A 17,085-nucleotide genomic window follows, 5' to 3' on the forward strand; every position below is an offset into this window, starting at 1 on the left:
CTAGCCATCGGAAAGTCGCCACATCCTGTGGATCCAACCCCGACCCTCCCAGGCTCTTCCTGCCCAAAGATACGGCGATAGTTTGGAGGCGAAGTGGGAGGCCGTTCATCCCCAAACTCGAGTAGGGTGCGGGGCGGAGCTGCGTCTCTGTGCGTGAAGCGTAGAGCTGCACAGTCCAACCGCCCCACCTGCATCACTGGAGCCGGGCCCGGGCGGGTTCCAGTGCGGACTGCCGAGACTTGGGCAGAGTTGCCGCTGCCTTGGGGTAGGTGCCCGGGTCTGCTAACGTGGTGCGAGTGTGTGCACTGAGTGGCCCGACAGAGGAAGCAGCGAAGAGTCCCCCCTCTCGCCTCCGCGCAGTGGGTTCAACAGTGACAACCAATTGTGGAAATATAAAGCAGGGGGACGCCTGTACAAGTGAGCTCAGGAGGGAGACAAACTGCTGCGCACAGCACGGATGGCGGGGGGGGAAAGACTGGAGGCTGAGCGACAACGCCATTTTGAATGCAGCCAGGAGGATCTGGAGCGCCAGCAACCACGAGGGCACATACTGGGTGCGCGCCCTGCAGCCTGGTTGATTACTGTGGAGGTAGGCGCTAGCAGTGGGGTCTGTAGAGGCACAGCATTGCGGGCATATACCCGGGGACGACTGCACAGCTGAGACGTAGACGAGCATTGCGTGACCGGCGGGCCGTGGTGCCCAGTATAGAGGGGCCGCGGGCAGCTAATGCACAGTCCCTACAAACGCTGCTATACAGACTTAATGTGTAGAGACTTAAAGCCAGGCAAAGCTGCCAACCTGTGCGCTTCCGGACAGTTCATGTGCGCCAGCTAAAGCAAGGGACTGAGTGGGGTGTGGAGCCTGCAATCTTGCGGAGACCTGTGTGGATTGGTGCTCACAGCAAGGGACTGAATGCCGCTGCATGTAGAGGTGCACACCCGGGGACGACAGGCCATTAGAGAATAGGCCTGAAAGTGCGAGGCATGCCAAGCCACGGTGAAGGTGGCAGAGGGGTCTCTCAGTGGGGGTCGCAATATTCCCACAGAAAGCGACACGCCTAGTAGGCGCAACACTATCATCCACAGCCCCTGCAGTGCAGAGTGGACTGAGCCCAGCGCAGTACCGTGGCAGCTGCAGGTCGGACCGTGCTGTCCTAAGAGGTGCCCGAGGGGGCGTGGCCCAGCTGGACAGCCTCTGGCGAAGAGGCGGCACAGCAATAAGAAGCAACACAAGCAACAATAAGAAGCACCTCCCACGGCTGGGAAACTTTTTGGTGCCATTGTTGAATACCGCACATCAGCTTCTGGATTGAAGCCCCACGGACTGCAGCCCACGAGAGGTCTCAAGGCCCGGCCTCTACCTGCTCATTGCTAGAGTAGTATCACGAAACGGTATTCGCACAACTATCCCACACAAGAGAAGGCGATGGGCAGAACGGACAGGACCCTGTCCAAGCTGTCCTTCGAACAAAAACGCTCTAAGTCACATGACCCCACCTCGGAGGAGGCAAATAGACCCACACCCCCTATAGAAGATGAACTGGACATCCGAAGTCTGCTGTTGTCAATGGAAAAGGGATTGCAGAGTGGCATCACTTCTCTCGGCATGAAAATAGACGCCCTCTTGTAGTGTAGTTCCTATATTCCCAATAGGCTCTGCGCATTGGAATAACATATCCTATAGATTTGACGTAGGAATGAGGTTGACTGGGTCTCTACTGAATATATTAGACTTAATTGTGAGTGTAAGCTAGTTCACAGGTCACTAGAAACTTTCTCGAATACACAAGAAGGGATTAGTTTCTGACAACCGCATAAACATGACAACTTTGGGCCATATGTATCAACATCCCGTTTTGCGATTTCTAAATAGCGATTTTTAAGGAATCGCTATTTACAAATCGCAAAATGGTATGTATGTAGAAATTCGCTTCTTTTTAGCGATTCCTTAAAAATCCTTAATTGCGATTAGCAAATTGCTAATCGCAATTAAGGAATAATTTCCAGGTGGCCCATAGGAATGAAGGGGAAATTTGCGATTCGCAATTTGCTAATCGCAAATTGAGAATATCTTCAAGGGTGCAGGGGTGTCCAAAGGACACCCAGTTGCACCCCTGAAATCTGCATGGGTGCACATGTGGCGCACATACATGCCACTAGAAGTTGGTGGTACTTTGCGATTCCTTAAAGGCATTTTTGAAAAAAAATGTCCTTGATACATTGCATTTAAGGAATCGCAAAATATGCGATTCCTTAAATGCAATCGCAAAATAAGGAATCGCAAATTTTGCAATTCCTTATTTTGCATCGGGATTTCCTTCATACATATCATTTTGCGAATTCACATTCGCAAAGGCCGAAATTCTGCAAATTTCGGCCTTTGCGAATGCGAATTTCAATGATACATATGGCCCTTTGTTTCCCCAAGATAAAACGTATCTTCAGAGTTGTGGAAACCATAGATAGATATTTTACTCAGTCAATCGTGCATGCATCGTTTCATCAGAGGTGCAGAGAAATAGAGAGAAGGGTGTTTTCGATAAAAGGATTTATTGAACAGTCTTCTTTCTCATGCAAAAGAAATGAACTGCTACAATCGTAATACTGGCTGTAAAGTATAATGCGTACAGCAAGAAGAGTATTATAAAATAATACTGTAAAAGCATGGTATGGTTTCTAAGCCATAAAATACATACATAAATAACAAAGCTAAAAGTACTCAACTGGTGCTTCTAAAATACGCCTACCCCAATGTACCTAACCTAAGTCTAGTACGAGGGAAGAAGTAAGTATGGTGTAGCATAGGTTTAGTTTCTTTGCCAAGAATCTATCCAAGATTTCTCTTAGGGTCTCATCAGCTCCGTACCTTGGTTTAGAATGAAGGAGGTCTGGTATCTCTGTCTCGGGACTTAATTTCCCAACACCCCGCGAGGAGAGCTTGGAAACACTGGTGCTGGATTCGCAGCGAGAGAAAGGACAGCTTCTCTGTCAGTGCGTCAGCTGGACGGTCGGCTTCCTTCGGCACTTGCTGTAGCGGGCTGCGTCGGGCAAGTAGATAGTCAAGCTGCTCCGAACCACCGTGTGTTTGCTAGGGCAAGTGTTGGCATATTTATACCTTGAAGGTGCCTGGTTTGACGTAAAGTCGGACATAATACCGTCACGCAAGAACCCCAAGGGAATGTTAGTTCTTTGAAAACGCCAACATTTCTAGGACAAATCAATATTCGAGAAAGGGGATGTCCCTGACTGCTGAAGCCGAGTTTTCCAAGAAATTGTTGTAGCTTTTTGGAATTAGTAGAAGTAGCCATGCCTGTATTTGGACTGGATGGGTTATGTCTAAATATGGTTATGATTTCTATGCCTATATAAGGGTAAGATGAATTATACCTATATAAGGGCATGAATCACTAAATTACGCTTGGAAACGCTACACAACACTTTCATGGACAGAATGGGGGAACGGTTGGACAAGCACACGGAGAGGCTCGATATGTCCGAACGACGGCTCATGGAAGTTGAAGAGACACAGACAACATTGGATTCGGATCATTAACAGCTTGGGAGGAATATGCAGGTGCTGCATGATAAAATGGAGGACTTAGAGGCCCGTTCGAGGCGCTGCAACTTACGGATCATGGGCCTGCCGGAGACAACACAAACTGGCAACATGGAACGTTTTTTAGAGAAGCTACTGGTCGACCTACTAGGAGCAGAACAAGTTTGTGGTGGAGAGGGCGCACCACTCCCTGGGGCCCAGACCCCAGTCGGGAGCCCCACCATGCCCAATCATAGCAAAACTGCTAAATTACCGAGACAGAGATGCTGCTCTGCCCATGCGAGGGACAAACAAATGCTGCCATACGAAGGGTCAAATATTTTGCTCTATCCAGATTTCACTGCCCGAGTACAAGACCCACGCCGGCAATTTGTCCCCATGAAGAAACAGCTACAGGAGCTGGGTTAAGACTATGCAATGCTGTACCTGGCCAAGTTATGGGTCAACAGGCAAGGACGCTCACACATCTTCTTAGAACCGAAGGCTCTGCAGAAGGCGCTTAAAGACTGGACTGGGGAACAACGAAAGAGCCCAGAATGACAGCTCCTGCATGAGGCGGTTGGGGATCACTTGAGGAACAGGACTGAGACTCGACCGGTTGCATGCACTTCATAAGTATCCTGTGAGTTGGGGGGCTGGGGGGAGAAGGGGAGTTTGGTAGGAATGTATATATCGTAATGCTGGGGCGGACACTTACAGACACTCTGATTTGCATATATTCTTTGAGACTAACCGCTATAATTAGGAATGCGAATGTTAGAAGGTAAACCGGAGATCCTACCATAACCTCAGCATTAGTTACAGGAGCTGCCTATTGGGATGCACGATATTAGTTTGTCCACAAAACTAGGTTGCGGTGTGTCACACTGACACATATTGCTATGAATTGCAGTTAAGTGGTGGGGACGATGCTTGAAGTTGATGAGTGGAGGTTGAGACGGGAAAACTAGCATTAAGCTTGTAGTTGCATACAGAGCGACCTCCGCCTGCAAGTGACACACACCATTGCTGTTAACTAAGTTGGGGGTGGGAGGGGGAGGTGTGGGAGGTCCCTATAAGGCATGCTGCGTGGCCAAGTTGTGGGTGGTCAGCTGTGGGTGGGGGGAGGGGAGGGAAGGGTGGGGACACTATTTTTGTTAAGGAGGTCAGAGAGATCAGCCATATTGTTGTATGTTACACAGTACATATATCAGTCACAGGACTCAGGATGCTATGCTATGCACGACAGACAGGATGGTAACCACTAGGGAGGCCACTGGGCAGTGAACTGTTGATTCACTCAAAGCACTGTCATGGAATGTGAGGGGTCTCAACGACCATCGCAAACTTAGCAAGGTGCTGATCTATTTCACTAGACATAATATAGATGTCGCCCTCCTGCAGGAGACGCACCTCCTACTGCAGAGCCCTATGATGCATTCCAGGGGGCTTGCGGTGAATGTTAACGCTGCTGGCTTTACAACTCACACAAGGGGAGTAATTACATGGGTTAACCCCAGATCCGAATATAAATTTCGGCTAATGACAGCAGACACTGGCGGAAGGTTTGTGATCTCCAGATGTCAGGGTAGGGGGCTGGACCTGCTTCTTGTTAATGTCTACGGCCCTAATTACGACTGCCCGGAGTTCTTTGCCACATTGGCTAACACTGTAAGTGGGTGCGGGACGACACAAATACTGTGGGGTGGTGACTTCAATCTAGTCAGGAACGAGAGCTTAGATAGATCAGGAGGCCCCTTAAGGAGGCCGGCGACGGCAGCCAGAGCTTTAGAAAGGGCTATGATTAGCGTGGATCTCATGGATGTATGGAGGGAACTTCACCCGTTGGACGGTGGTTTCACACACTACTCTGCTTACTATAACCTACATACCGTATTGATTATTGTCTGGTATCGTCGCCTCTCATGTCCCAGATCCACTCCTGTCAGATTCTGCAGTGCACTCTGTCGGATCATTCTCCTATCTTGTTGGTCTTGTCCACCCCTAAGAAAACAATCCCTCCATTCACATGTTTCCCTCCTTACTCACTGCTGGACCCCCTCTTTAAAGAAACGATAGCAGAAGTGATAGAAACATTTTTCGATACTAATATTGGGTCCGTGGACAGTTTCCAGATGGTATGGGAGGCTTTTAAAGAGTATATTAGGGGGTGGCCATGTCTAAACACTTGGGGGTGCTGTATGACATTCGACAGAGACTGTTGGCTCTGAAGCACAAATTGGGTAAGTTGGAGGCCAGCCAGCATTCTGGGATGGACTATTCGAGCCTGTACGCTTCACGCCCGTCCGATATGGACAGGAAGATACTAGATTACTTGGAGCCTATTGGTTACCCTTCCTATCAAACACGCACAGAGAGTTCCTGTCTCTCCCCATTGAAAGAGAGAAGATTCTCGAAGCACTGACGGGAATGAGGGCGTATAGCGCCCCAGGGACGGACGGACTCACAGTGAACTTCATGGATCTTCTGCTCCCGCACATAGCAGAGTTATTTGACAACATGTGCATAACGGGACAGATGCCACAATCAATGCGGGAAGCCATTTTAGTAGCTATTCCCAAACCAGGTAAACCCCCGGAGGAATGTGGATCTTACCGACCGCTTTCGTTGCTAAATGTGGACACTAAGTTGTTCGAGAAAATCTTAGCTAACCGTTTGGGCCTTTTGACCCCAGAACTAGTTGCCCCGGAACAGGCAGGGTTTGTTCCTGAAAGAAACCTCACTTATAATCTCCGCACAGTCTTCGGCACAATACAACATGTCCGACAGGACACGAAGGATGTTGCAGTCTTCTTGGATATGGAGAAGGCTTTCGACTCTGTGGAGTAGCCCTTTATGCGACATGTGTTGACCAGAATGGGACTTGGCCCTGTCTTTTTGCAAATGATCAGGGTGTTATACAATGCCCCAACCGCGCGAATCGTGGGGGGCCTGTCACAGGCACCATTTCTATTGCCAGGGGAACTCCCCAGGGCTGCCCCTTGTCGCCGACGCTATATGCATTAATTGCAGAGCCCTTGGCGTGTGCGCTCAGGGAATACCACAGCCACAGAGGCGTCTGTTTTCCCACCTACGAAATCGTGGTAACAACACTGATGACACCCTGCTATACATGAGGTATCCCGAAAACAATCTCTTCCCGGTTCTACCAGAGGTGGTGCACTATGGGGCACTAGCTGGGTTAAAGGTCAATTGGTCAAAATCCATAGCCTTCCCGCTCACTCTGTCCACTTCACCATTTGAGATGGAGTACCCGCTGCTGTGGTCTGTCGATTCGGTTAGGTACCTTGGCATTAGATTGCACACAGATGCGGAAGTTGTTTTCCGAGAAAATTATGAGACAGCCATAGCTAAACTAGAGGATGATGTCAAAACTTGGATTGGGCTGCCACTGTCACTAATTGGTAGGGTCTCCATCATGAAGATGGTAGTGCTACATAGATTCCTTTTCTTGTTTGCAAATATTCTGATAGTGCATCCGCGCTCCTTTTTCGCCAGACTTAATAAATCACTGGTGAGGCTGGCTTGGGCGGGCAAGCAGGCTTGTGTTCAATGACGGGCCCTCACATTGCCATACCACCTGAGGGGATTGGGTGCTCCTGATCTAGAGCTGTATTACAGGGCGGCGCAGGGTGCGCAAGCGCACAGTTGGATTCACGGGGCAGATAACATACCATATCTCAGGCTTGAGAGGTTGTTCGCTGACCCTCTATCTCTCCCAGCCGTCATCTTTGAGTCGGCGGATGGCAGAACTGAGATTCTAGATTCCTTAAACTCAACGCGGCATGCCTGGCATTGCTTATTACACCAGTAAGCGGGGGCATTGTTATATTCCCCAGAAATGCATGTGGACTGGGAGATCTGGCTGACCTCCTGCAGTGATAAAGGGGTAGTTCGCAAGCTCCGAGCGCTGGGCATTCACAAAGTGTGAGACCTGTTTTCAGATGGCATCGCTAAAACATGGGACGAAGTCACAACCACTATAGAAGCACCCACCCTGCTGCAGCGCTTCCAGTTACACAGAATGCAAAGAGCACTGCACCAACAACTAGGAGATGACATGAACGAGCCCCCTGAGGTGAGAGAACTATCGTATCTCATTAAAACTAAATCCCCCCGCAAACTAGTCTCCAATATATATATGTTGGCAATGTCCCAGAGGGTTAATCAGTATACCAAAGCCAGACTGGCCTGGCAACGCGACTTGGACATGGTAACTGATGATGACATGTGGTTATACTGCTGCACTAACACGAAGCGCATATCACTGCACGGCAAACACAGACTGATTCATTTCAAATTCATTAATAGGGTGTACTATACGCCAGAGAGATTGCACAGGTATGGATTGAGAAAAGACGCAACCTGTGACAGATGTCGCTCCCAGAAGGTTGATTTTATACATTTAACATGTGGTTGCCCAGGTGTATTTCAATTCTGAGGAAACATATTCTGTGAAATATGCACTATTGGGGAGTTGGAGATCCCCCCCGGACTCAGCAGTGGTGCTGCTGGGCTACTCTAAAAAATTGCCGAAGGCAGCTCGTAGATTGGTAGATCTGGGCCTGCTGATGACAAAGCGCAGAGTGGCAATGTGTTGGTTAAGGGGACCTTTGCCTACAGTGTTGCAATGGTAATGCGATGTTCTTTATTGCAGCACACAATCAGAAAACTTCAGCAAACTACTTCCTCCGCGAAGCAGACCAAAGAACTTCTGGGGACTCTACACCACATACCTAAAAGGTGGGGGGGGCACAGTTGCAGAGACAACGACAGGGGTAGAATTGGGAAACAGGTCATTGCTAATAGGTGGATCAGGATGTGCTCTGAAGGCAGGGAATAAAGCTGAGCTCAGATTAATAGGTGGGACTGGACTAAAGAGAGGGAATTAGTGGAGGGAAACAATGATGGAGGGGGGAGCTGGGTCTGATTGGCGACAGAATTAGAACTTTGTGGTCGTGTTGTAATACTAGTGGATTGAACATTTTCCCTCTCATTTATATCTGTCTGTCACTGTACTTTGTGTTGTAATACTAGTGTTAGAGTCCTGACGGCGAAACGCTGAGCTGACACCTCTTTGTTTGTTTGTCAGGAAAATGTATTTTTGAGATTCATTTAATATTACAGAAATGCAGCGGACACGCTTTGTACACTGACTGGAACTACAACTCTTAAGAGCAACGCTTCCTGGCCTCCGGGATGTGGGTGGCGTTGCTGTGAGATGTGCCTTATGTATATACGTGGCCGGCCTCAGGGTTGTCGGTGAACTGCTGTGTTTGTCAGCGATATTTTTCATAATAAAAAATAATTTAAATTTCTTTTAAAAAAGGTCCTGAGGCCCTCCCACTTGGTGACAAGGAGTAGCGTCACTCATTGCCTCAGACCTGAGTGCTTCAGTTTTAAGCCCTGATGTGCACAGGGCCAAGTGTCAATCAGTGACACTTCATCACAAAGTGGGGTGAGGTCAGCAGTTCACTGACCCCATCCCACTCTGTGATGAGGTTGGAACTGCTGCCTTCCTTCATTGGCTGACCTTGGGTAAGCAGAAATTACTGGCTGCCACTGACTGGGAAGCAGAAGCCCTTTCATCTCTTACAGAAATGTATTATTATCAAAAATTAGTAAAAGTTGTGAACAGTTTTGAGCTACCTGGTTATGATGGAATTGCGCAGAGACGCTGAAAGACATTGGATTCATGAAATGGATTTGGCACAATATTGATTATAAAGAAAATATGTCAGAATTCTACCATTATAAGTTATTACAGGTGAGTTCTGATGTCACAACGCTTGTTGCTAGAGCCAGTAGCCGAGGTGAATGGCAAGTCAGGTCACGGAGCAGCTGCTTAAAGCAATAGAAATTAAATGTTGCTTTTCTGTCTTCTCTATTTTTCTAGGTTACTGTGACTAGCAGAAGGGACATGATTATTTTTGTATTCCTTAGATAATAATAGAGAAGTTAGAGCCTTTCTACATGTTAGTACACGATCTGATATATGGCAGTTTTTTTTACTGACTTTTGACATATATCAAATATCTAACAGGTTTATTGATTTGTTTAATTTGGCACAAGAGGCTCTATTTTTATTCTTCGTGTTTGCAAACATGCTCACTTTTTCTGAAAGAGCTACACACCAAGGGTTTAAATGGTTTTTGGGAAAGGTGATGGTGTGACCATGTATTTTATGTAATAAAGTACCCTATCTTTTTATTACCTTATAAAGGAACTCACCCTTCAGTCTCATCCTCTATAAGTATGGTACTCCTTGGCGAATTGTGACATCCTTAGAATCTAGGACACCATATATGCGGTTTGAGAAGGTCAGTATCTCAGAATCCCTAGCCAAATGACTGGATGCCCTCCAACTTCTAAGTACACAGACAACCAGTGTTTCCTGGACTAGCAGTTGAGACCCCCTCTTAATGAGTTAAGTTGCCATTGCATTGGTACTGATTGCCGTTCTTGCTCAAAACCTTCCTCGCCCAATCCTTCTGACCCAGATGCAACAACCGTCACAAAGTAGCCTTTTCTAGTAATGTTCCCACCTATGACTGTGACAGAAGCCTAATCTTCAGTGACCTTGGCTGCATTGCATGGCAGACTGGAAAGTAAATTATCATATATAAATATTAAACATAGACCTTGCATAGGCCACCGAGAAGAAGCAGCCACATCAAATACATTACCTCAATATTCCCTTTTTACTGCATTCCTGCATTCTCAGAAAACAAAGGCAAGTATTTATAAAAGCCAATCAAAAATCAAATATTTGACTGAAAAAGAATCCATCTGGGTAGAGAGGAGAGCAAAGAAAGCTAAAATTAGGAGAAGCCTGTCTATGAAACTAGTTTGGGGTTGGGATGCATCACAAAGGTGGGTGGGGCGTTCAAGCTTGAGCAGTTAGCGCTCCAGCTGGGGTCAACAGTAAATTATTTAGGGTGACATCATCTTTTATGACTTATAACCCTTACACGTCCCTCCTTACAATACAAGCACTTCTCATCTAGTTGTGAAGGAGCAAGAACACAGTGACAGAATGCATCCCAAAATGGCAGACAACAATGAGTAGTAAGTTACCTATCACAAAGAAGCTCATCTTCTGGCATTTTTCCAGCACGACCTCCATTGATCCTTGTGGTAAAATGTTCACTTTCCATAGAGGCACCGAGAGAGCTTGGGCGATGGTGCTGCGGAACTCGTATCTGTGCAATAGAAAAACAACTTAGGTAAGACATGGGTTCATGTGCCATGGCTAACACACAACACTAACGGCTGAAAGGCACACAATATTCAGCGTTCATTTGACAGAACCAGATCTCTGGTGCTGGGCATCGACAGAGTGGGCCACTGCCCAGGGCCCCACAGTCAGCTTTCCACCTTGGGGCCTTGCACAAATGCGAAACAGTCAGGCCACGCTATGAAAGATACCACCTTGCAAGTGCACCACCATAGGGGGGCCCTTCCCTAGCCTCACTGCTATGGTGTAACGAGCAAACCCGGGGGTGGTGGGGGGGGGGGGGGCAGTCCCAGTGACAGAAGGCACAGTCCTCAATTTTTTCCAGCAATTAGGCCTCCTCCCCCACCCACACAGAGGCACAGCAGGAGAACTATTGCCTGGCTTTTTAGCTCCCTGGCAGTCTTAACCCTCTTCGGAGATAAGCAACCCTCACACCTTCATCCCTTTATGAGCTGTTAAGAGGTGCTTGTAGGTGGCTGAGATGGAGGGCTGCAGCTCCAGGAGCAGGGGTTATCTATTGAGATGCAGGCAGCCCTGAATGGGTCAAGTCTATGCAAATTAGAGGGGCCTCGCACATTCCCCTTCTGCCTAGGGCCCTAAAAATCCTAGAACCGGCCCTGGGTGTTGGGGTGCCAATACACCAACAGGTGCATAGCTAGCAATGATAACAGCAGTATAGTGGCCAAGGAGCCCATAGCTCAAGGGACCTATGCACTGGCTGCAGACATGCACACTACAGTTCTACAGCTCGGCGTCCGAAACACTGACCCATTTACTATAGTGGGAGAGATGCCATTTAGACATGAGCGGGTGAGTGGCAACCATTGCCTCTGCTCCCCTGGCAGAAGACCATTTGCCATATAATAAGATCCAGTGCAGAAGTTGCACAGAAGGCAGGGAAGTTTGTGGAGCTGGTCCCTTGTTGTTTAGGCCTTGCTCCGCTTGGAAGATCTTTTTTTTCAGAAGAAAACACCAAAGAAGAGGTTTATTTCAGGGAAACCAAAAATAAATGGCTTTAAAACGCTGGGAGTTTTCTTTCAGCATCTGGGGGTCATTTTGATTATCCCTATTCAAGACTTCTAGGCATTTCCTAGCGGTCCCAAAAAAGAAATATTTATATCAGAAAGACCATGTTAGATTGGATGTTCCTTTTGCAGTGCATGAATTAACTGCCCTGTTGGGAGCCAGCCATCAGTTAAAGGTTTCCAGTGGCAGAGACAGCTCTGAAGCTGGAAACCCAACTCTTTCCCCCCCCCCCCCCCCCCACACCTATGAATGAGGCAGACCACAAATGTGGTACAGCAGGAGTCCTGTTTATTTATAGCACAGCTTCTGCTCTACCAACCCCTAAGTGAATCCATGGGTCATCAAAATCTGACCTTCGTCCCAGAATGCCCTCCGATTCCTGTCATCAGCTTTTGTCATCCCTTGTGCAGCAATCTTTACAAGTTCAAAATCAGCTGTCCTTCGGGGAAGGGCTTTCTGCTGCACTTATCACTTTACTGGCAGCCATACACATTATACATGAAAGGGCAGAAAGAACAGAAGATAGTGGAAGAGATGTGGTCTAATGGCCAGAGCTGCTTACTTTGGAACAGGGGAACCAGGGGGCATAATTATGAATATTGTGGCACAGGAGAGCACAGCAAGTCACCTTGCTCTGCTGCCCTGCATCACAGGGAAAGGGCAGCAATGTGCCATGTTTATCCCATACAGCACATTCCAGTCCATTCCCCTGCACTGGTGCCATTTTGGCTGCCTAGCGCCAATGCAGGCACCCTTGCACCATGGTGCAAGGGAGGTGTTGTAGGTAGGATTGCTTTTGTCCAGAAAGGGGGACCTTCCTGCAAAAACACTATCCTGAAAGGCTGCAGAATGTAGCACATATAGAAAGAGGAAAAAACAAGGAGGAATAAAGAAAGGAGGTGTTTCTTTTTGGTGCATTTTCAGGTTTACAAGTCCTTGTAAACCTGGGAATGCACAAAAATCCATGGGAGTTGCGTTGGAACACCCACTGCAACGCCCATGAAAGGCCTCCCTTGCGCAGAGTAAAGCAACGCAATGATTTGTGCTGCTTTGCCTTACTCCAGATTCTTGGAGCCATTCAAAGCCAAACAAAGTGGTTTTGGGTGGCTTCATGAATCTGACTTAGAGGTTTGAGTTGTGCAAGCATGACACAAAGCTTCCATAAATATATCACCAAGTTTGTGCCCCGGAGTTGTCTCAAATCCTGTGATTGTTTATTCAAGTTCTCTCATTATGTCCCTTAGATTATCTCTCAATTGTCTCAGAATCATTTTGGAAGGAGTAGGAGAATAGGAAGAGGAGCAGTTTCACAGATCTCACAATCTCGGGCCTTAGGCAGCAGGTCCCTTAAGGGGTGCCATTGTGGAGTATGGAAGACCAAGGAACAGGGCCTTACCACCATCCAAATACATGCATACAAGGGCTTGAACAGCAGTTTTCTGGAAGACTCCCAACTTCCAACTCCCGGTACCTTGGGAGGTTCCTCTATTTTTCCCGCTTTCCTGACCCCTTAGACTGGGATGATTTCCCTAACATCTTGGATGGGGAGGGCAACCGGAACAGGCCCTGGCGCCCTTGTGGCAATCATAGGGGTCAGGCTACACTGGATACACCTCTCCAGTCCCCCAATGCAGATATGCTGGACTCTGATGATGTGCTGCAGTCGTGTTCTGTGGAATGGTCCCCAGCGCCAAAGGTGGCTCTCATATGCAGTGACCTGACTATGGAATCCGCTTGACAACAAGGTAAGTAGCCACTTTCGGGCAGAGTGTTCTCAACCCTACCTAGAGGGCAAAGTCACCCTCACACCGTAAATTGATGCCAAAATAGCTACCTTTTTAGCGAAATTTGTGAGGGACCCCAACAAAGGGATAGACCATTCCTGGCACTCAAGCCAGGATAAGTTATTGGTTGTTGCAGGGCCCTTGTCCAAGATCATGGACATAGCTGAAGATGCCAAAGTATTTGTACCCTAATTTTCCCAGAAGCATTGTCTGCATTGTTGGGTGCAGAGAGCTATGATATTCCTAGGGAATGCCAACTGCACGATGGCTACAGAGAAGTGACGATTCCTTTAAATTAAAATTGTCCTGAAACTAGGTGTGTAGGTAACATCTGAGGTGGATCCCAATATGCAGGGGAGCAGTGGCGGCTCCTCCCCTAAGGCGGAGGCACATCACCCCACTGCTTTTCTGCAGATAAACAAAGGGAAAATAAAATGATAATAACTTGCGTTAATATCATCTTATTTTCTCCTACTTACGCAGCGTTACGTGAGGGGGCAGAGTAAGAGTGGTAGGCAGCACCGCTCTAAGAGCAGCAGCCTTCTAAGAGCGCAACGACTGCTTGGCCAGCCCTCTCAGGCTGTCCAAAACAGTCTTGCACACTTTGCATGTTCTCCATGCAGGCTGCATTGCAGCCTACGTAGTGAACATGCCCAGCCCTCCAGTCAGCATCTGAGCACTGGAGCAAGGCACTCAGACAATCACAATGCTGCAAAGAGAGCGTTGTGATTGGTTGACTTGGAGCCTGGGTGTGCTTCCTGTGGCTGAGCGAGGGAGGACTACAGAGGAGAGGTGCGGTGAGGAAGCAGCGAGAAGGTATGTTTTTATTTTATTTTTTTATACCCACTTCTCCCATCATTCTCCCCCCTCAGGCCCCTACATCTGACCCGTACCGGCCGCCGTTGCAGGGAGCCTCTTTGAAGATCCCATCATCCGCAAACTGGGAAAGTTCATGAACACCTTTAACTCCCTTGGTAAAGCTCAATCCTCTATAAAAGGATTTTTAACTCCTGTGGTTTTACCAGCACCAGTTGGGGGTGCTGGACCGGCAGATCCTTTCATCAAGCCTTCACTAGGGGTGGTGACATCTGACAAGGACAGTGGTAGGACTCCATCCGGTTTAGTAACTTTTTTTTTTCCTTCATTAAGCATTAGTTAGGAATTGGAGGTATCGGGTGCCCAATTTACTTAGAAATGCCAACCTTCTGGGATTTCTCCTGGGTAAGCGCAACAGATGCATGGAGAATTCTCGTTTTCCCTTTTTCTTAAGTATTCTCAAGCCCCTTTTATGTCCATTCCATTTCAGTAGTGATTCTGGGGTGAGCTGGTCACTTTGACTACTACTTAAAGTTCCCACTTGAAGTGTTCTATTGAATTGCTTTAAATCATTGGACAATTGCATTGTTAATGCCCCAACAGCGCTAAGGATGCCTGACTTCACCCTGGGGGTGCCCAGGAGTGGACACTTCACAGGGAAAGCCAGGAGGGGTTCCACAGCGGTATGAGTATCAGCGCCAGGAAGCCGTATAGGCGACACCGCAAGGTGACGTCTGGTGACAGTGCGCTCTATAAGTACCAAGGCATTTACATTTACATTTACAATGGTGTAATTAACTATTATTCATATAGTTTTCCCAAATTGTTAAAAATGTGTTTGCTCTCCCCCTATTCCCACTCTTGTCCAGTTTCTTTATTCTTTGAACAGAGGCCATCCACTCTTTGAGCATTGGGGGTGAATTCTTTACCCAGTTAATACAGATCTCCCTTCTCGCTAGCAATATTAACACAAACAAGATTTTTTCTTTATCTTTACTTATTTTAGTTGCCTGGGCCAACTTTTCCCCAAAAGAATTAAGTCCATACTCACGTCCACCTGTACTCCCAATACCTTGGACACGGTTTTACCTATCTCTCTCCAGAATTCTTCCAGGTGGGGGCATTGGCAAAACATGTGAAGATCATCTGCGCCCTGTTCCCCGCATTTGGGGCAACTCCTCTCGCTTTGACCTTTGAACTTAGACAGCCTCTTGGGAGTCCAGTAGGCTCTATGTGCTGTGAAGATATGATTTTTTCTCAATGGTGCTGATTTTACTGTCTCATAACAAGTGTTCATCGAGATTTGCCATTCATTCGTTATGTCGAGCTCTGGGAATGATTCTCCCTAGATCTTTTTGGGGATATCATAATACTCTACTCCTTCCTCAACCAGCGCCCAGTACCAACATGCTACTTCTTTTTTAATGTTTTTGTATTCCTGCATCGTTTCCTCTGCTGTTCTGTAGCCCTCTTTTATATCGTTAAGGTTTTTAATCCAACTACTTATTTGGTAGTACTTAAATGTTAAGATTTTTCCATTGGTTTTTCCATTCAGTGTTCCCCAGTCTATTACAGAATTCAGAACTATTAACTCACCCCATTTATTAATGTTGCTTTCTTTCAAGACACTTGCTAACTTATCCTGTAAGCATTCGGGTGCTCCCGGTGAGTCCCATATAGGTACGTATCTGCTATAGTAGGGTATTTTGAGTGTTCTTCTCATCTGGTACCAGAGTGATGCGGCCACCTTTAGGCTTTTTAGTCTTATTTTTTTCAAGTACTTGAGGTGACCATACTTATAAAAGAAGTGACTTCCTTCCTTCTGTAATGCCGCTTTTAGGTGTTCGGGGTACTAATCATAGTGACCTAACAGTATTCCGACATTTTTTAATTGGTTCGCTCTGCCGTAGTTGAGAATATCGGGGCTAGCTATTCCTCCGTTTAACTTTTTCCTTCTTTTTCTAGGCTATTCTAGCCCCTTTTGCTGCCCAGATGAAACTGATTAGTTCCCCTTGTAATTTTTTTATTTGGTTGAGGTTGAAGTCCAAAGGGATAGTGCTGAATAGGTATGTATATTTCGGCAGTATGGCCATCTTTATTATATTGGACCTTCAGGTGAATGATAGTGGAAGACCTTCCCATACTTTCAGCAACTTTTTTACTTGTTTATGTATTCTCCCAAAGTTATGGTTCGGGATTTCCTTGAGATTTACTAGAACATTGATGCCCAGATATTTTATTTTTTATTTTATTCTCTGGTCTTGATACTGATTATTCCACTGTAGGATTTCGGTTTTAGTTTGGTTTGCTAAGTAGACTGATACTACTCCATATTCCTCAATTATTCCTTCTATTTTGGGTAGAGAAGCTTCCAGATTACTTGTAAATATCATTAGGTCATCGGCAAAAAGTGCAAATTTCTTCTCCCATCCTTGGTACTTAAATGGGATAAGTCCTGTTTCCTTTCTTATTTTTTCTGCCAATGGTTCAATATATAAGTCGAATAGCAACTTTGATAAGGGACATCCCTGCCTTGTCCCTCTTCTTATTGTTATGCTATCGGTTAATACTCAGTTTACTAGCACCTTTGCTGTTGGATTTTTGTATATTTGCTTTATTGCTTTTTGGAATGACTCACCTAGGTCGAACTTCGCTATGGTGGCCGT

General features: G+C 46.9%; 1 protein-coding gene across 2 annotated transcripts in view; it reads right to left on the reverse strand.

The window, feature by feature from the left end:
• Positions 1-17,085, reverse strand: part of LOC147703531 (uncharacterized) — a 399,722-nt gene that overhangs the window by 35,226 nt on the left and 347,411 nt on the right. For both annotated transcript variants that reach the window (XR_015297584.1, XM_086931902.1), the window contains exon 8: positions 10,634-10,758. Coding sequence is in view for 1 of the 2 variants with exons in the window: in XM_086931902.1 (XP_086788028.1) it covers positions 10,634-10,758 (125 nt within the window). In the remaining variant the exon portion in view is untranslated. The remainder of the gene's footprint in view (positions 1-10,633; positions 10,759-17,085) is intronic.

Source organism: Lissotriton vulgaris, chromosome 7 (assembly GCF_964263255.1).
Source record: "Lissotriton vulgaris chromosome 7, aLisVul1.2, whole genome shotgun sequence".
Taxonomy (NCBI): Eukaryota; Metazoa; Chordata; class Amphibia; order Caudata; family Salamandridae; genus Lissotriton; species Lissotriton vulgaris.